General features: G+C 37.9%; 1 protein-coding gene across 1 annotated transcript in view; it reads right to left on the reverse strand.

Annotated features, from left to right (window-relative positions):
* Positions 1-1,551: 1,551 nt before the first annotated feature.
* CNGB3 (cyclic nucleotide gated channel subunit beta 3) overlaps positions 1,552-21,719 on the reverse strand; it is a 162,675-nt gene continuing 142,507 nt past the window's right edge. The window contains exons 16-18 of the mRNA XM_055303427.1: positions 4,476-4,622; positions 4,070-4,244; positions 1,552-1,911 (exon numbers count right to left, since the gene is read on the reverse strand). Of these exons, the coding sequence (XP_055159402.1) occupies positions 1,651-1,911; positions 4,070-4,244; positions 4,476-4,622 (583 nt within the window). The 3' untranslated portion in view covers positions 1,552-1,650. The remainder of the gene's footprint in view (positions 1,912-4,069; positions 4,245-4,475; positions 4,623-21,719) is intronic.

Raw genomic sequence — 21,719 nt, forward strand, 5'->3', positions numbered from 1 at the left:
ACATAAATTGCAAAGGTGTTATATTTTAATCTCTTTGTGGGATGTAAGGGGAACATATTATTCACATATTCAGGATTCTTTTCCCTTTTTTTTTCCTATTACTAAACTTTTCTCAGGCCCTATTTCTACATTTTCTTTCTGTCATTTTCTAATCATTCTTTCTACACAAAAACTCCCATAATCAAGCAAGCATCATTTAACAATTTCTCTCGATCCCCGCAACTCCTGAAAAAAGCGCAAAAATAACTTTTTGTAAAACTCGCCATGTTTTTATGATACTCAAACACTATATTAAAAAATGATGACCCAACTAAATAATACATTTTATTATAGTGATCGATTTATACATGGTTTGCTGAATGCATCTATGTTGTAGGCTTTTTGGTTAATATGATTTGTTAAAACCCTCTCAGCAAAGTGCTGTTACAATGAACATCTTCTGGGACTTGGGAATAGTCTTATTATACAGAACTTAATGTTATACACTAATGGCATTTATTAGAATGGAATTCTATATGTATTATTACTTCCGACATCAGCCTAGCTTTTTTAGTCTCCTCACAGCATGAGACTTTAGTAATTATGCTAATGTTAGCTGATTCATGAGGACAACTTCCTAAAGTGCACTTAATTAACTTGGAGATTTTGTAAACAGCTGTACATGTAGATTCTGCAAATTGTAGGGATATGTCAATCTGACATGTGTACAGTCTGGCTTCCTAACCTCATCACTTTTTACTAAAACTGAAAACAATAAGAAGCTCAGGTCTGGCATCGTTTGAAGCAAATGCTTGGGGAAGACTCAGAAATGTCATGTTAGCCTACCTGAAGATGGGGACCATAGGATTACTCCAGTCTGAGTCTGTGGAGCTAGATGAGTTAGGTAGATTGCTGCCTTTCAAGTTGGTATGAGGGAAAATATTAAAGTCTGTTTCTTTAGCAAAGGGAATGATTTTTCCAACATGTTGCTACAATATGTTTTTTCCTATGGGTTTGTTGGTACCACTGACCAATACTGCTCTTCCAAGGACTTTTCTGCTGGTCAGATTTCACATCCACAGGCTCCATTATCTCTTCTTTTCTCCAGTCCCAGCTGTTGGGTTGATTTGATATTTGAGTGGCTCATCACCCTTATTTGAATGGAAATATTGAATGATATTTTACTTTCAACATTTTATTAAAGTATCATAATCCTCTACAAGTGAGAAGTAATATTCACATGCATAGGACATTTAATGAAGACTAACTGTCACGCAAGACTTCAACACACACATAAAGATTGTAAAGGTAAGTGAATCACTTCAGGGCCAAGACCGAACTAATCAAAATGGAGGATGGAGGGAAGAAACATCAAGAGAGAATGGAAGAAAAAACCCTACTACATAAAATTAGGAGAAATACCAATAGCATAAAGCTAATGACAACAGAGAATAGAGATAGAGATAGAATAGAGAATAGGGATATTTTTGAAATAATCTTACCACTGCATAAGATCACCCTCTCAGATAATTCCTAGAAACTAAGCTAAGGATTTGTCTATCATTTCTCAAGGATCCCAGTGAAGTCTTTCCCCCTCATTAATTTAAGCTACATTCGTGGGTACAATCTCTTTGGGAATTAGCTAGATTACATCTAAAGATAATCAAACACTTATTGCTTAGCCTTTTGTTTGACTTCAATTGTCAGAACCTCTTCCCCTGCCTCTGCAGAAGGAGCCATGCTGATGATGAGGGATTGACGAGTAGTTCCTCTGGGTAAAGCTGCCCTTCTAATGGACTGGGGCACTTCCTCTGCTATAATACTATTTGCTCTACATTCAGAGCTGTCCAGTATTTTCTCTGATGGCTCTCTTTCTTTATCTTCATATTCTCTTCTTTTACCCTCTCCTTCTTCAGAGTTTTCACTTGTTTTCTGGAAGAAGCAGTTAGAAAGAATTGGTGTGAAATCATAATAAAGGACATTGGAGTCTTTTGATTAATATACAATAACTAAAGATCACCACCAAGAGAAAGAGTGTCTGAATTAAATTAATGTGGGAATCACATCTGCCTCGCATTTGACTATCATTTGACAGCTTTCTAATGTGCTGAAGAATGAGACTGAGCTGTCACATTTGACTTAACAGTGTAATTCTGGATTGCATTTTTGTCCCTGACAAGAAATTCTCTTCCTAGTTGTCCTCTAGCTTTCTGAATTATTAGACTTAGGGCTCAGGATTCTTTGCTTTTGCTTTAAAATATGTATTTATTTATTTTATGGAGATGAAATTTTAAATATTTATTTTCTAATAAAAAAGTGTTAACCAAATGCCATAAAACTACTACAGAATGTATGGTTTTCCTGCTGCATAAGCTCATAGGAGAACCTCAGGGAGGAACTCATCTCTCTTTCCTAATACAGTCTTCTCCATTCATCCCACGGGTGCTTGAGCTATACAGTTTTAGAAACTATTATTCTTAGTATCATCTGCAGAGATTTCATAGTAAAAAACATACTATGCTCTTTACTGATGATGCTTCAGGTCAGTTTAAAAGAAGCTTGTACAAGGTATAAAATGTACACATGTAAAGTGGAGGAACTTACTTGACACAATGACCTATATTTCTTTACCCCATAAACTTTTAACACAAATTATGATTTCAATGCTGATTAAATGAGTCATTTGGTTCATACTGTATTCCTAATTTTCACCATAGTGTTTGTGTGTGAAAAGGAAGAGGCAAGTTTTAGCCTCTTGAGGGTGACTGATTTATAATATTTGCTTAATGATTTTCTGAAAGATCCACAGCCACCCATTTCTTACAGTTTTAGGGACAACATGACTCCATTCAGAAAATCTGAATCCCTGCTCTGTTTTCAACATTTGCCCTCCTACGCCTATTACAAGAATCAAAGAAATATGAAAATCAAGAGAGAAAAACAATAACATTTGAGTATCTTGAAATTTCTAGGAATTGAGAGGCAGCTCAGTGTAGGCCTAGAAGTCTGAATACCTGAGTAATAGTTTTTGCTCTGTCACTTTTTGTAATCTTATCCAAATATGTTGCTCTGGAGTTCAGTTTCTTCATCTATAACAAGAAGGGCTTGGATGAAATCTATGAAGTTATTTTTGGCTTTTAACATTTGTGATATATAAGTGATTGAATATTTGTGAAAATATTTATTGGCTCATTGGTAAAATGTGTTACATATTTATAGGTGTATATTTTAGGACTATACATATATAATTGATTCTCATTATTCATGGTAGTTTTGTTCTATAAAGCATCCACAAACACAGAATTAGCAAATACTGAATCATTGCTCCTAGGGATAATGCAGGATTTGGTTCTTATGAGCTTCTAGCCAAATTCTTATCAACAAATCAATATATAACCTTGTTTTGTGTGTATTTCTGTTTAGAGACATTTATTTAACAAATATTGTTAATTCATTATATTGAACTCATAGCCAACAGCACTGTAACTCATGCTTGAAGGAAGCTTACATGAAGCTATATCTTTTCTCTGTAAGGCACATCAAAGCATTTTTGTACTTAGGAACACTAGACAGCACTTCAGCTCTATGCAGTACAAAAATGAGAAAAACATTGCACTTAAATGGACCATGAAAAGGTCACTTGTTTACAGTGTGAGAACTGAAATAGAGTGTCTTCTTGTCCAACTTCAGCTGGGAACATGTGCACTGGGCAATTTAAATTTTTCATCATTGCTCTGCACATACGTATTTTTGCATGTTGAGCACTGATTTTGGGGTTACAAAGAAATTTCTATGAGTAGGTAGATATGCAAATATACAGAATATACAAATAATGAGAGTTGAATGTATTTGTATATATATATGGATACATGTGTATCTATAATAAACTGTGAGGATTAAATGTAATGATACATGAGGATACAGTTTAGATAATAATACTATAAAATGACTGCTATAAAACAGTCATTATTATTCACACTAGATGCATCCAAACTATCCCAGTGTCTGAAATGGAATTAAAGTAAGAGTTTTTCTGGGTTTGCTTAGTCCAATGGTCTGTGACAGCCCTCCATTCACTCTGCCTAATTACCTGAATGGTTTGTTCTCTCTTAAGTTTGAGTAGTCTTGTAAGTCCTGCTTTTCCTGTACCTCCCAGGAGAGCTTTAAAAATTTTGGGTGTCTCTTGTTTTGGTGGGAAGAGAAAAGCAAGTCCTTTTCTTGGAGGGGTTGTCTCTGTGGCTGGGGCCTTCTTCTTTAGAAGCACACTGTGGATAGAAGGGAAAGGCTACTTTAGATAGTACTGTAAAAATTCTGGAGAAATTACCAGAGACACCAATGTTTCTCCTAATCTGTGAAGTTTTCAATGGATAGCTGCATAAACATTTGTTTGTTAAAGGCATCTCATGAAGAAAGTTGATCCCTGTCATCACAATACAGTCCTCTGCTTAGATTTTCACAAAGTAAAAACAACTATAATGGGGTTTTAAAGGTCATACCTGGCTTTTTTCATGAGGAGCTTTTCAGAATCTGGATAATGCACTAGAATTTCTTGGAGGGTCTTTTTGTCCAGAGTTAAAAGATTGGCAAACCCATGGGCTATCACATTGGCAGTTCGGCGATTTCCTCCTCTTCCTGCTAGAAGGCTGTAAGAGGAGAACAGTGAATCTTTACCACCAGTTTCACTTTTCTTCCAGCGAGATTAAAAAGAAAACATAGACATAAAATATTTTAACCACTTATACTGCTTTGGAGAGAGGCAAAGGCGAGAGTTCAGGTGACTGTGTGGAGGACGTTGGAGGAAGTTAGAGGTGGTGGCGATGGAAGTGGCAACAGTTTTCAACAGGTTTTGCCTTAACTCCCACCTCAAATGAAGGACTTGTAGCCATCAGTGCCCTATGGGATTCTTCATCCCAGATTCCAGAAGTGCAGTCTCTTTGGACTGGGTATCCTCTATTTGCTCCTTCAGATTCACTTTTCATTTTCCCATTCCTATTTGCTCCCAGAAAACCGACCTCTGTAGGCTTGTCCTCTGACTTCCATTTGAGTGCAGCCAATGAGAACTATCAGTAAGAAGTTGGAAACAGGAGGAGTGTGGCATTGGAGCACTTATTCCCTTGCTCATTCCTTGCTAGACCTTAGGTAAGCAGTAGTTACAGTTCTCTACCAAAATCTACAGCCCTGATATGTGGTCTTCTTCTAGAAGTAGGATTCCATAGTGGAGTTCTAGTAATATGCTCACCCCTTTCTTGGTTCTGGGAGTGTGCCCTTCTCTTGTTCCCTTCAGGCCTAGCTGTAGAAAGACTCCCTTGCCATTGCTAGCTTCAGGATGCATCACCAATCCTTGCTGGATCACTTAGATTTTTCTTCCAGTTTCCTTCTATTGGTGTCTGTCAACAATGCCTTAATTAAAAGGAATTACCTTGTTTGAGTATACCTTCTGTTTTCTGCTTGGGTCCTGTCTGATACAACTCTGACATCAAATCTTAATGATGCCTTGGTTACATCTGGTGAATCCAATCTCTTCTACTTAACTCTCAAATCATCTTGTTTCTCACTCTTGCAAACTGTTCTGTAGTATAGTCATTCACATACAATGTCCCACTTGAAAAGTCAGTGAATCCTGGGTTTTACATTTTTTAGAGACATAGCTAGGCATTTTGTATTTGGGAAGTGACCAACAAGTAGTTAGTGAAGAAATGAACACACAAATGAATTTTAGAAATGGTTAAAAATTATATCATTCACCAATAATCTAGAAAATAAGGGTTGGTATTTATTTATTTTCATTTTTATTTTTTTTAAGGGTTGGTATTTAAAACCAAGACAAGAAAGGACAAATTTAATTTTTTTTTAAAAAAAATACTACAGACTCTGCATTGCAAAGATAATACAATAGATTTAATTCCTTGGAGTCCACCAGTTAGGAAAAAATAGTTGTGTTCTTTTCCTTTGTGTGTGTGTGTGTGTGTGTGTGTGTGTGTGTGAGAGAGAGAGAGAGAGAGAGAGAGAGAGAGAGAGAGAGAGAGAAAGAGGAGAATAGAAAAGCCTCACATTAATAAAAACACAATCTCTAGGGGTAAAAAGGACACAGAAAGCAACTTGGCAATAAGAATGAATGTTCATACTTTCACAGCCCTGCCTTTAGGGGGAAGTGTGAGAAGTTGCATGGGTCCTATGCCTGAAGATTTGTATTAGACAATATGTGCTTCTCTGACTGTTGCAGAAAAGAGAACATTCTGACTGGCTGTTAATTGATAAGCAACTAACAGGGTTTTAGCTGTCACACATTAAGAGCTCATAAGATATCACCTATGTTCTTACTACCAAAAAAAGCTGAACAAACTGGAAACCAATAACTTTTCTTGTATTTATCAGAGAACTGGGGTTGCAGGTAAATTCCTACCTAAATGTGGAGAGGTAGGTGAATCCAGAAAGCCACAGCCAGACCTACTTAACTGGAACAGAAGCCTTGGAACTATAACTGGTACAAACATTTAAATGGTAATTTTAACAAACTGTTAGGTTGAGAGTGGATTATCAAGAAACTCTTGAGGGTCACAATTATGGGGAAACCGATATCTGTATGGGTTTATCCTTGAGGAATCCCACCATATTCTCATGGTTAACAGCCAAGAAAGATCTGCTTATGGTTCTGGCAGCAGAAGAAGGGGATGATTAATCATTATAAAATACACCCCGAACTTATTTGTTCTCCATAACAAAGGGCTGCTACTAGGGAAAAAAAAAACTATTAGAACTGTATGCCACCTGAAGTGTTTCTCCCATCCCAGGGCTCTCTAGTCTTCCTGTCTTACCTAAGGAGAATGAAAAACAAAAGAAACACTGGCAAAGGTCACATCCCAGGACACAGATCCACTAAAAGACTGCAATTTAAATATAAGATTATAGATCTCCCCCATATCTTATCACTGTAGCAATGGGGGTTTTGTATAATAACAGCGGATTACAGCAGCAGGATGCAGACTTTCTCTGAGGAAGTATACTTAGGGAAGGCTAAAGTCAAAAGGGAGATAGAAACAAGGACATTTTAGAGAAATTTGGAACTTCTGGCACCTAGGGCTGCATCTAACATTAAACACAGTCCAACTCCTAGCCAGATTAACATAAAACCTCATGCTAAAGACCTATCTACCTCAGTTCTTATTATGGATTACATTATACATAGCTTCCAACAAAAAATTAAAAAGCACACTTAAAAAAAAAACAAGAAAAACACAGCCTAACAAGACAAAGAAAGCATTAGAACCAGACTGAGATATGACACAGATACTGGAATTCTCAGACAGAGAATTTATTTATTTATTTATTTATTTATTTATTTATTTATTTAATTTATTTTTCAGACAGAATTTAAAATGACTTTGATTAATATGTTAAGGGATCATATAAGAATATTCAGATGGGAAATGTAAGCAGGGAGAGAGAAATTCTAAGGCAAAAATCAAAAGGAAAGATTAGAAATCAGAAATACTGTAACAAAAATGAAGAATGACTTTGCTGGGCTCATCAGTGGACTGTACATCACCAAGAAAATAGATGAGCTTGAAGATAGGTCATTAGAAAATTAGGCAAATATGCCTAAAATACAATGAGAAAAAAAAATGAATAAACCCCCCAAACTTGCTCCCAAACATAAAAAACTTCAGGACAATTTCAAAAGGCATAAATAGATATGTATCTTTTGTGTGTACATATACATAAAATATACATAAAGCATACAATTCTCTAATACTAGAAAAAATACTTGAAATCATCATGGCCAAGAAGGTCCTAAAATTAATGACAGACATAAAACCACAGATCCAGGAAGCTTTGAGACTACCAAGCACAATAAATACTCACCCCTCCCCACCTCACAGTTCCTGGCATATTATATTCAAACTGTAATAGGCCAAAGATAAAGAGAAAATCTTAAAAAGAGCCAGCGGGGGAAACATCTTACCTATTGTAGTATAAACTCTGACACTTAGGTTTCATCACTTTTTTTGAAATCCGAGTGCCTGAACTAAACTAGATTGCCATTTCAAAGACCCTTCCACTTTAAATATGCCTATTTTAAATATATTGTCAGCCACCCAATTAAAGAACTAAGCTGCATTCCCCCACTGAAGCTCTTTTTATTGTAGAGACTTGGTTGATAAGTGACCATTGCGCCACTTTTTTTCACTTCACATACTTTAAATTCCTGCTCTTATGTTTTAAATTCACCAATGAAGAGTGAGACCACAAAATTCTGGGCCCCCATTTTCAACCCCAATAAAAGCACAATCCCAGGCCTGTACACTCTTTCTTTCTTTGTGATCCCACTGTGTAGCTCCAGGTGGCTGTGCAATTTTCCAGGTCTTCTAAGTAATTAACCTGTATTTTTTCAAGGTTTCCTGATGGTTGTTGCTGAAGGACATTTTACAACCTTAATAAAAAAACCACAAGGGCCTGTCCAATCACAACACTGGTCATTGATAGGTTGAGACTGGAACAAAACACCTATAAGAGGAACAAGGATAATAATCAGCAGACTTTTCATGAGAAGCCATGCAAGTAAGAAGAGAGGGGAGTGAAATATATGTGGAAGCTCCTAACAGATTTGATCATAATCGCTTTCACCACAAAGAAGAAATTATAATTATGTGACATGATAGTGGTTAGCTAATGCAATAGTGGGAATCATATTACAATACATATGAATTTCTTTTTTTATATATGAAATCTAACACCAAAATGCTGTACACCTAAAACTTACACAATATTATTTGCCAATGATATATATCAATAAAAATTAAAAATAGTAAAAAAAAATTAGAAAGCAACCTAGAATTTTATGTACAGCGAAATTATCCTTCCAAAGTGAAAAAGGACAAAGATTTTCTTAGAAAAACAAAAACAGAGGGAATTCAACATTAGTTATCTACTCTGCAAAAAATGTTGAAAGAAATTCTGCAGGAAGAAAGAAAATAATGTAAGTTAGAAATTCTACCTAAAAAAATGGAAGGACATGGAGAAGGAATAGAAGTAAAATAAAACTAAAATCTTTGTTTTTCTTATTCTTAATTGATCTAAAATATAACTTTAGATAATAAAGTAGCAATGCATTGGGTGATTATAGCATATGGATAAATGAAATGAATGATGTCAATGTCTTAAGGGCTACTAGGGAAGAATTAGGAATACTGTGTAAGGCTTCTGCTCTGCAGGTAGCATTCTGTGAAGTAGACTTAGATTAGTTTAAAATGTATGTCACAGACTCTAATGCTACTACTAGAATGTCTTGAAAAGAAGTATAATTGATATGCTAAGAGAGGAGAGAAAGTCAAATCATATGAAATGCTCAGCTGAAACTAAAGAAGGCAGAAAAAAAAAAAAGAGGAAAAAAAACCCTAATGTTATTAGGCCACTGAGGCATCAAACAGCCTCTTATCTGCACTTCTCACTAAACTTAGGTCCAGGATTATCCAGGCCACTTAAAAATGGAATTACTCCCTCAAGACAGAAAGTAGATACTTGGAATCCATAAATGTTGACTACTTATTTTGTTCGGTGATTTCACATTTTAAATTTCTTGTTCCATGGCAAGAACACTTATTCTTTTTTCTTTTTCTTTCTTTCTTTTTTTTTTTTAAAGCGAGAGAGACAGGGTGGGGGAGGGACACAGAGACAATCTTGAGCAGGTTCCACACCCAACATGGAGCCGACACAGGGCTTGATCTCATAACCCTGAGATCATGACCTGAGCCAAAATCAGATGCCTAACTGACTGAGCCACCCAGGCACCTCCCAAAAACTTATTCTTTAGTCCTTTCCTGAGGTTCTCCCAAAGACAAGCTCTGCTTTCACCTTCTTTTTTTAAGGAAGAGAAATGAATTTTACCCTATCTGTCTGCCTATCTATCTGTCTTGTCTATCTACCTATCTATCCATCCATCCAACTTCCTATCTATCTTCTTACCTGTCTTTCTATGAAATAAATGTTGGTACTTGAAGGACAATGATAGAATGAGCTCATTTCATTCACATTCCTGTTGCCTTGTGCATAGGGTAATCCAGTAGTTAGACAGGGCTAGATGGCACTGGGGAGCTTAATTTGGGCCTAAGAATGTCTCTGTGTATGTCAGACAATGAGAGCAGAATGGAAATAACATATTTAAATGTCAGGTTATTTTGAGATTTCTCAAGCTTTAATTAAACTTGCCTACAGGTTACACGTTTAGAGTGCTTGATGAGTTTTTGAACGGAAGAAATAGTCTGTTTGCCAGATGGATTTTGCCCAAACTCTCTCAGCAACGTTTAAAATAGCCTCTTTTTTTTTTTCCCCTTCTGTCCACAAAATGCTTCTCCAGCATTCCACCAATGGAAAGTTTCATACATTAAATAGCTTAGTAAGAAGATCCCTAAATATTTCCAACCCCATATAGTTTCTGAGAGCACATACTAGAGGATAAATAGTTGAGGTTAATGGTAAGTGTCTCTAGGTCAAAAAATAGTGAACAGAGCAATGGCCCAGGAAAAAAGGAATGGATTCTAATTCTAGATCCACCTCTGTGTGCTGTGACCTTAGACAATAACTTAAAGATCTTTTTGATTTTCACTTCAATCATGTAAGTATTTATTAAGAACCTACCATGCTCTCAATGCAGTGAGGTAAAGTATGGCAAAAGAATTATTATTATTATTATTATTAAAGGCTGGTATGGTTTTGTGGAAATAATAATAATAATACAGACTTTGGAACCACGTAACTCTACCATTTATTTATTACTTAATCACTCTTTTAGGAAACAAGGCCATCTTTTACTACCTAATATAAGTATATGATTATTTTTAGGGGAGAAATAGGTGTTTATAGACTCTTTATATTTAATTATGAAGAAGGTGTTATTAGGTAAAATTCCTGGCTGAGAAATTTTATTTATTTATTTTAGATGATATTTTAATGGCTTTATGGAAGTATAATTTACATACTAAAAATTATACTCATTTTAAGTGTATAGTTCCATGACATTTCTTTCAAATTTTTACTTTAATTCAGTTAATTAATATATAATGTATTATTAGTTTCAGAGGTAGGGGTCAGTGATTTATTAGTCTTATATAATACCCAGTGCTCATTACACCAAATGCCGTCCTGAATGTCCATCACCCAGTTACGCCCTCCTTCTTTTCCCCTCCCCTCCAGCAACCCTCTTTGTTTCCTATGATCAAGAGTCTCTTATGATTTGTCTCCCTCTCCAATTTCATCTTGTTTTATTTTTTCCTCTCTTCTCCTATGATACTGTTTTGTTTCTTAAATTCCACATATGAGTGAGATCCTATGATAATTGTCTTTCTCTTATCGACTTATTTCACTTAGCATAATGCCCTCTAGTTCCATCCATGTCATTGCAAATGGCAAGATTTCATGTTTTTGATGACTGAGTAGTATTCCATTGTGTGTGTGTGTGTGTGTGTGTGTGTGTGTGTATATATATATATATTACATCTTTATCCACTCATTTGTGGATAGACATCTGGGCTCTTTCCATAGTTTGGCTATTGTGAGCTTTGCTGTTATAAACATTGGGGTGTAGGTGCCCCTTCGGGTCACTACATTTGTATCTCTGAGGTAAATACCCAGTAGTGCAATCACTGGATCATAGGGTAACTCTATTTTCAACTTTTTGAGGAACCTCCATACTGTTTTCCAGAGTGGCTGCATGAGCTTGCATTCTTACTTAGTGTAAGAGGGTTCTCCTTTCTCCACATCCCTGGTTGAAAAATTTTAAAGATTAAAAAAATTATTTAAAAGAGATAGAAAGAAAAAGAACACAAGCAGGGGGAGCAGCAGAGGGAGAAGCAGACTTTCCACTGAGCAGGGAGCCCAATTCAGGGCTCAGTCTCAGGACCCTGGGATCATGACCTGAGCTGAAGGTAGATGTCTAACCGACCAAGCCACCCAGGCATCCCTGGCTGAAAAATTTTAAACTCTAATTTGTAGTATATAACTGTAACAAGTTATAATAAATATAACTTTGTATTACTTGAGGTTCTTCAGAAAAACAGAAAAAAATAGGATATATACAGATATACATAAGAGGAGATTTATTACGGGAATTGTTATGGAGGCTGAGAAGTCCTACAATCTGCCAGGAAAGATTGTAGAAAGGAAAAGAACCAGGAAAGCTGTGGTATAATTGGACTAAGAGAAGCTGGAGAACCAGGAAAGCTCGTGGTATAATTGGACTAAGAGGGATTAGGGGGAAGGCTTTAGTGTAAATCCAGGTCTGGGCCTGAAAGTCCAAGAACCAAGAGTGTTGATATCTGATGTCTAAGGGCAAGAGAAGAAGGATGTCTCAGCTTAAACAGAGAGAGCGAATTAGCCTTTCCTTCGCCTTTTCAGTACTTCAGTGGATTGGATGATCCTACCTGCATTAGTGAGGATGGTCTTCTTTACTCAATCTCTTCAAATGCTAATCTCTTTCCTAAACACCCTCACAGACACACCCAGAAATAATGTTTAATCAGCTATCTGGACATCTCTTAGTCTAGTTAAGTTGACACATAAAATTAACCATCATAGTACTAGTAGTACTATACACAGCACTAGTGTGTGGATAAGTAAGTGAAACCAGTTGTGTGACTGTCAGAAAGAGAAGGTATATTCAGGATGAGAGAACCTATATGTGCAAAACTCTGTAAATGTAGAAATAAATAGTAACATGGAGATCACATATGTGTATGTATGTATATATAATTTATATATAATATATATATGATATATACAAATCACAGAGAGCTAGAATATTCAGATAGTTCTTAGTCATTTATTCTCAGCCTTTTTCCAGAGTTGCCACATATGGCATCATAAGTTGTGCACTGCATACATAGACTATGTGACTGGAGCTAACTGGAGTTGTGCAGTGCACAGCCTGCACCACACTTTTTAGCAGAGCTAGTGTATCCAAAAAGCACTCACACAAATAAGTAGAATGCAGAGGAATATGAATTTGGCATAAATTGAATGGAAGAGCAAAAGAAAAACAAGAATGGAAACATTAAATGGGATTCATGCAAAAATGCCAACTTTGCTATAAGAGGGCTTCAAATTTGACTCTAAGTCTTTTATACCATAAAAATGGATGAATTCTTGGCTTTAAGGCAGATAAAAATGTCTCTTAATGGGCTTAGTAGAGAGACCACATATAGATGGTGAACACTATTCTCATATTTTTATGATAGATACAAAAATAAGTTTGCTAAAACAGTCATATGGTCCTCAGTAAAGGCTGCATGTCACTCTAAAATTCACTTCAGTAAGAATAATTCTGTAGGTGAGGAGGGGCATCAATATGATGTGTAACTTATTTTCTCTTTGTTGCACCTAGAATATACACAGTACAAATAATCCCCTTAAACATTGCTTTTCTCAGCTGGACTTTTGATAGTCTTTTTTATGAGTTTGCGATTGTACAGAACATTATGCCTTAGAGCCTATCATGTGGGAGAATGTAAGGCATTCACTGTATAAATTGAAAAGCAAAAGTGAAATTAGAGATAAATTAGGAGTGTTTAGAAAGACCATATCCCATAATGAGCGAGATATAAGGCTAACTTCTCTGACTATAAAGATGATTAACATCTATCCATTACTTGCTTATAATCGAAGAGTGGGATAAGTGTGGGTGATGGGTGTTAGAGTAGCAAATACAGTAATATTACTAGCTAATATTTTTGAGTGCTTACTATGAGTTAGGTATTTTTCTAAGGTCTTTTTTTTTTAGTTCTTTTTATTGTTTTTTTTTTAATTTTTATTTATTTATGATAGTCACAGAGAGAGAGAGAGAGAGAGAGAGAGGCAGAGACACAGGCAGAGGGAGAAGCAGGCTCCATGCACCGGGAGCCCGACGTGGGATCCGATCCCGGGTCTCCAGGATCGCGCCCTGGGCCAAAGGCAGGCGCCAAACCGCTGCGCCACCCAGGGATCCCTAGTTCTTTTTATTGTTTAAAGATTTTATTTATTTAAGAGAAAAGAGATTTTATTTATTTAAGAGAGAGTGCAAGTAGGGAAGGGGCAGAAGGAAAGGGAATGAGAGAGAATCTCAGGCAGGCCCCCATGCTCATTGCAGAGCATGAGGCGGGGCTCAATCTCACAACCTTGAGATATGACCTGAGCTAAACCCAAGAGTCCAATGCTTAACGGACTGAGCCACCCAGGGACCTTCTACATTCTTTTTTATGTATTAATACATATAATGCTTTCCAACCCTATGGGATAGTTATATATTATTATTAATCCATTTTGACTGATGAAGAAATGAAGTCTTAGCTGAGTAACTTCCCCAGAGTCACACAGCTCATAAGTTGTGGAGTTGGGATGCAAACTCATATAAAGATTTCTTAAAAAGGTAAATGCAGTTCAAATTGGCAGATTCAGGGTGCCTGGGTCGCTCAGTTCATTAAGTGTCTGACTCTTGATTTTGGCTCCAGTCATGATCTTGGGGTTGTAAAGTAGAGCCCTGCATCGGGCTCCATGCTCAGCGGGGAGTCTGCTTGGGATTCTCTCTCTCTCTCTCTCCCTACGTCCCTCCCCCTGCTCGCACTCTCTCTCTCTAAAATAAATTAATAAATTGTGAAAAAAACCTCAAATGGCAAATGCTTTAAATGTAAAAAATGAGAATGTTTCCTAAAATAAAGATATTTTTGGTTTAAAAGCATTTTTTTTCTGTGTAGAATCATTTCCTGGAATAGAAATAAAACTCTCTTTGAATATTGTCAATGGAAAGAGTATCACATCCAATGCTGAGTGGGAGATTAAAACTTCAAATGTCTGTTCTCATTAAGCAAATTTCCAAGTGGATTATATTCAGAGGGCAGGAGGTTAGATCATCTGTGTAGCTTTTTTCTGAGATACTCTTTTATCCTTTTCATTGTTATTGGAAAACATTTCGTTGCTTGAAAATTTTTACCACTTCACTAAAAATAAATTCTAACAAAACTTTTGTAGGTGAGCAAATATCAGAGGATGTTCTAGTGTCACCTCTGCCCAAGCTGCTTGCTCTTTGCAGATACTTTGATATTCATAAAACCACTGCAAGGCAAACACACGTTAGCCTAGAATTTTTTTTTTAATAGCTTGAGACAAATCTGTATGCGTGGACTTTCATCAAAGTTAGAGAGTTTAGATTTCACTGATACAAACCCCAAAGCCCTTTTTCCCCTAGCAGGTCTTGATAATAGAGTTCCTCTGGCCTCAGAGGAGGTGGATGAACAATGAAGAATCTAGGTAAAGATTCTAAGGATGTGGAAAGGAAAACAAGAATAATATGTACATTTTATTCCATGCCCTGTTTACTGGTATACTTTCAAGTGCTCAGGAGAATACTCTTCAATTTATACTCTGGCTAAAAATACCATATCAAACATACTATATATTAGCTTATCTAAGAGTTTTTTTGGAGTCAAAATAACTAACAATGACCTATATTAACGACCACACTAATATGGTGATGTAAGTTCTTACCCATACCTATTGACATCATAACTGAGGTCCAGAATTCATGAAGTAACTTATTAGACAACATATACTATGAGTTTCATTGTTAAAATTCAAATGTAAGACCAGAGTTGATTAATCAAGAGACCTTTTCTTTACACTTAACTCTATTGCTGCCAATGAAGTCATTGGTGTTATTTTAATGACACATATTTATTTGCCCATGGACTTTAGAAAAAATAAATGAGGAAGCTGGTCAGGCTGGCATGATAAGCTATGTCAGCACCTGACTGTTAGAATCTGGACTTCCTCTCTGCTGTTCCAAATGTGGTAAGGAACCTTGATTTTCATAGAATTAGAGACACTGGACAAAGTTACTTTAGGAGGTATCCTTAGGATATTTGAGAATACATGTTTTAATAATGGTACTGATAATAGAGTTGTTCACAGGAATATTGTGAAACTTAGATGAGGTTTGCTTTTTGCTTTAAGTAAAAAGTTGCTTCACAATCTAAGAGATGGTCTACAAAAGGATGTAGTGAAAATACAAATACGTATTTTTAATACAGAAAGTATTTACAGGTTTGCGATAGGAAAAAAAAATGAAGAATTTTCTTTCTCAATATTAACCAGGATTTCTTACCCTTGCTCATGTTCTAGTGAAGCTGCTCTTTCTGTCTTTAGGGAAAGGGGCTGAGGGTGGCATCAGGCCACGAGGGGTAAGCGATAAGAGAATTAGTCTGATGAAGAGTAAGAACATGGAATTAACATCGTCGAACTAGAAGTATTCTCTGGTACTCCTATTTTAAAAACTGAGTGTTCAGGAGAAATAGGGAAACATGAGGAAAAAAAGTTTAAAATTATTTTTTCAAAAATCTGGCCTTTTCACAATGATATAAAGTATATATCAAAAAAGCATCCTGGGAATGGATGATTTGACCAATAAAACCAGTGAAACATTAGAATTTAAATATTTTAATGAAGATTACACTATCTAAAACATGATGTAAGCACTGGGTGTTATATCATTGATAAATGTGATAAATCATTGAATATCACATCTAAAACTAAGTATGTACTTCATGTTGGCTAATTGAATTTAAATAAAAAAATATAAAAATACATCAATGCTTAAATTCTACTCAATAATGTGTTACATATGATGAAAAAAGGATGGTGAAAAAAGAAATACAGAAGGTAAATAAATAATCACATTTATGAAAATAAATAGGTCCATAGAAAATTAATTCATTTAGAAAATGTTTATTGTGGACCTATTATTTTCCAGGCACTATTTAGGAAGAGTATAAATTAAAACAACCTATTAAAATGCAAAACCAATGAGAATAATAAAGTAATAGCAGTGATGGTAGGGAAAAATAGCTATACATTGCGTGTTGTATTGTAAATTGATTCAATTTTTCTGGAAAATAATCTGCCCATATTTTACAAGAGTTATAGAAATGTTTCTACCTTTTGACCTAGTTATTTCACTTTTGGGAATAAACCTCAAAGAAAAAAAGTAAAGTAATTTCATAAAGATAAACACAGCAGTGCTATTCTTAATAATAAAAATTTTGGGAATAAACCTCAAAGAAAAAAAAGTAAAGTAATTTTATAAAGATAAACACAGGAGGGAGGGGCAAGATGGCGGAAGAGCAGGGTCCCCGAGTCACCTGTCCCCACCAAATTACCTAGATAACCTTCAAACCATCCTGAAAATCTACGAATTCGGCCTGAGATGTAAAGAGAGACCAGCTGGAACGCTACAGTGAGAAGAGTTCGCGCTTCTATCAAGGTAGGAAGACGGGGAAAAAGAAATAAAGGAACAAAAGGCCTCCGAGGGGGAGGGGCCCCGCGAGGAGCCGGGCTGAGGCCGGGGCGAGTGTCCCCAGGACAGGAGAGCCCCGTCCCGGAGGAGCAGGAGCTGCACCAACCTTCCCGGGCGGGCGGAAAGGGGCTCGCAGGGAGGTGGAGCAGGACCCAGGAGGGCGGGGATGCCCTCGGGCTCCCGGGGACACTAACAGACACCTGCGAGCGCAGGGGAGTGCTCCGAGCTCCCTAAGGGCTGCAGCGCGCACGGAGGGACCGACCGGAGCAGCTCGGAGGGGCTCGGGCGGCGGCTCCGCGGAGGGGGCTGCGGGGCGGGAGCGCGAATCCACCAGCGCAGGCTCCGGAGCACAGGGCGCCGGGACACAGCCCAGGATCCGGCCTCCCCCGGGACAGGCAGAAGCCAGGAGGGCCCAGGACAGCAAGGACGCTCCTGCCCCGAGCTGAGCAGATCAGCGGCCCCGCCCCGGAGCCTCCAGGCCCTGCGGACGGAGAGCCGAGAGCCCCGAGCCCCGTAGTTCCTGCGGAGGCTGAATCCAGGCTTCCAGAGTTGCCATAGCAACTGCGGCTGATCCTCCTGGGGCCCAACGGGGTAAACAACCCCCGCTGAGCCCTGCAGCAGGCAGGGGCAGAGCAGCTCCCCCAAGTGCTAACACCTGAGAATCAGCACAGCAGGCCCCTCCTCCAGAAGACCAGCTGGACGGACCAGTGATACTCCCCCGTGTTCCAATACAACTTGTTTCTGGCCACTCTGCACTGAGCAAAATGACTAGAAGGAAAACCTCAACTCAAAAGAAAGAATCAGAAACAGCCCTCTCTCCTACAGGGTTACAAAATCTGGATTACACTTCAATGTCAGAAAGCCAATTCAGAAGCACTATTCTACAGCTACTGGTGGCTCTAGAAAAAAGCATTAAGGCCTCACGAGACTTCATGACTGCAGAATTTAGATCCAATCAGGCAGAAATTAAAAATCAATTGAATGAGATGCAATCCAAACTAGAAGTCCTAACGACGAGGGTTAACGAGGTGGAAGAACGAGTGAGTGACATAGAAGACAAGTTAATGGCAAAGAGGGAAACTGAGGAAAAAAGAGACAATCAATTAAGGGACCATGAAGACAGATTAAGGCAAATAAATGACAGTCTGAGGAAGAAAAACCTACGTTTAATTGGGGTTCCCGAGGGTGCCGAAAGGGCCAGAGGGCCAGAATATGTATTTGAACAAATCCTAGCTGAAAACTTTCCCAATCTGGGAAGGGAAACAGGCATTCAGATCCAGGAAATAGAGAGATCCCCCCCTAAAATCAATAAAAACCGTTCAACACCTCGACATTTAATAGTGAAGCTTGCAAATTCCAAAGATAAAGAGAAGATCCTTAAAGCAGCAAGAGACAAGAAGTCCCTGACTTTCATGGGGAGGAATATTAGGGTAACAGCAGACCTCTCCACAGAGACGTGGCAGGCCAGAAAGGGCTGGCAGGATATATTCAGGGTCCTAAATGAGAAGAACATGCAACCAAGAATACTCTATCCAGCAAGGCTCATTCAAAATGGAAGGAGAGATAAAGAGCTTCCAAGACAGGCAGGAACTGAAAGAATACGTGACCTCCAAACCAGCTCTGCAAGAAATTTTAAGGGGGACTCTTAAAACTCCCCTTTAAGAAGAAGTTCAGTGGAACAATCTACAAAAACAAGGACTAAATAGATATCATGATGACACTAAACTCATATCTGTCAATAGTAACTCTGAACGTGAATGGGCTTAATGACCCCATCAAAAGGCGCAGGGTTTCAGACTGGATAAAAAAGCAGGACCCATCTATTTGCTGTCTACAAGAGACTCATTTTAGACAGAAGGACACCTACAACCTGAAAATAAAAGGTTGGAGAACCATTTACCATTCAAATGGTTCTCAAAATATACCCTAAAAACTATAGAACACTTCTGAAAGAAATTGAGGAAGACACAAAGAGATGGAAAAATATTCCATGCTCATGGATTGGCAGAATTAATATTGTGAAAATGTCAATGTTACCCAGGGCAATTTACACGTATAATGCAATCCCTATCAAAATACCATGGACTTTCTTCAGAGACTTAGAACAAATTATTTTAAGATTTGTGTGGAATCAGAAAAGACCCCAAACAGCCAGGGGAATTTTAAAAAAAGAAAACCATATCTGGGGGCATCACAATGCCAGATTTCAGGTTGTACTACAAAGCTGTGTTCATCAAGACAGTGTGGTACTGGCACAAAAACAGACATATAGATCAATGGAACAGAACAGAGAACCCAGAAGTGGACCCTGAACTTTATGCTCAACTAATATACGATAAAGGAGGAAAGACGATCCACTGGAAGAAAGACAGTCTCTTCAATAAATGGTGCTGGGAAAATTGGACACCCACATGCAGAAGAATGAAACTGGACCACTCTCTTGCACCATACACAAAGATAAACTCAAAATAGATGAAAGATCTAAATGTGAGACAAGATTCCATCAAAATCCCAGAGGAGAACTCAGGCAACACCCTTTTTGAACTTGGCCACAGTAACCGGAGAAGGACAAACAGTGTATGTTCTCATTCATTTGGGGAATATGAACAATAGTGAAAGGGAATATAAGGGAAGGGAGAAGAAATGTGTGAGAAATATCAGAAAGGGAGACAGAACATAAAGACTTCTAACTCTGGGAAATGAACTAGGGGTGGTGGAGGGGGAGGAGGGCGGGGGGTGGGGGTGAATGGGTGACGGGCACTGAGGGGTACACTTGACTGGATGAGCACTGGGTGTTATTCTGTATGTTGGTAAATTGAACACCAATAAAAATTAATTTATAAAATTAAAAAAAAAAGATAAACACAGCAGTGGTATTCTTAATAATAAAAATTGACGAAAAGGGCAAAAGGCTGAATGAATATGCATATTCATGACAAAAATGATTGTGTATTAATAAATATGCAAAGATAGAAAGATAATTACATTCACTTATTTATCGAATAACTATTTATTAGGTACTATGTGGGCCAGGCACTGCCCTAAGGGCTGGGATTTGAGTGCAGAACAAACCAAATGTGATGTCTGCTATTGTCCCTGGAAACCTGTGCCTTTGTGTAAAATAGAAAAATGTAGCTTTTCTGGGCCCATGCAGTCCTATGGGCACAAAGCTTCACCAGAAAAATGCTCCCATTTGCAAAGTAAAGGGTACCTGTGCATGAAGAAGAGCACAATAGCAGGGATCATGAGTCAGGAGTGGAGTATGGTCCCTCACTGGACATCCTGATGCAGAGCACGAATGGCACAACCATTCCTGGTACTTACAATTCACAGTAGTCCTGGTGCTTACAATTTAGTGAGGAAGAAAAACATCAAAGAAATAAATGCACCAGTGAGGACATAATTAGAAAGATAAGTTCTCAGAAAGAAAGGAATATAGTCTGATAAGAGCACACAGCAAGGAGAACTGGGAGGTTCCTGTAGTGAGAATAGGAAGTTCTGAAAGAAGCTGAGATTAAGTAAAGGAGGCGAGAAAGTGTCCAGACAGAGGTATCAGCATGTGTGAAAAACTCCCCATGGTCATAGGGCATGTGATATATTCAGGGAACTGAAGTTTGAACTAAAGAGAGCACAGGGAGTGGGGTGCAATGTGAAGTAGAGATGTGGGCAGTGGCTAGCTTCTGTAGGACCTTGTAGGCCAGGATAAGGACTTTTTTCTTATTCCTAAAAACAGTATAAAAGCATTAAATTGTTTTAAGCACAAGGGCAGGGACATGATCATATCTGTGGGTTTCCAAAAGATCTCTCTGGCTGCAGAGTGGAGACTGGATTGCAGAAGATGTGGGTACTGGAATAGGAGATGCAGAGTAGGCCACTACAGTTGTCTAATGAGAGGTGGAGGTGGTTTGGACGGTTTGGACCAAAGCAGGATCAATGGAGATGGTAAGATGCAAATGACTGGAGACATACCAAGAAGGTAAGATTGATAGGTCTTGGAGGTGCACTGGCCATGTAGAGTGAGTAGAGGGAGGTGTCAAGCATGCCTTTTTATTTCCCAGTAAAAAATTTTAAATTTAACAATTTAAGGAGTTTGGTATTTTTTTTCCTAGGGCTGCTTTAACAGACTGCCACAAAACCAGTGACTTACAAAATAAAAATCTATTCTCTCACAATTCTGGAGGCCTGAAAACCTAAATCAGGGTATTGGGAATACTGGGCTCCCTCCAAAGAATCTACGGAAGAATGTTTTCTTGCCTCTTTCACTCCTGGTGGCTCCAGGAATTCCTTGGCTGTGACTACATAATTCCAATTTCTGCCTCAGTCTTCAGATGGACTTTCTCTCATCCTCCTGTGTCTGTGTGTCTTCCTCTTCTGTCTCAAGTGAGGACACTTATCATTTGATTTATGGGCTATCCAGATAATTGAG

The sequence above is a fragment of the Nyctereutes procyonoides genome, unplaced genomic scaffold (assembly GCF_905146905.1).
Source record: "Nyctereutes procyonoides isolate TBG_1078 unplaced genomic scaffold, NYPRO_anot_genome, whole genome shotgun sequence".
NCBI lineage: Eukaryota > Metazoa > Chordata > Mammalia > Carnivora > Canidae > Nyctereutes > Nyctereutes procyonoides.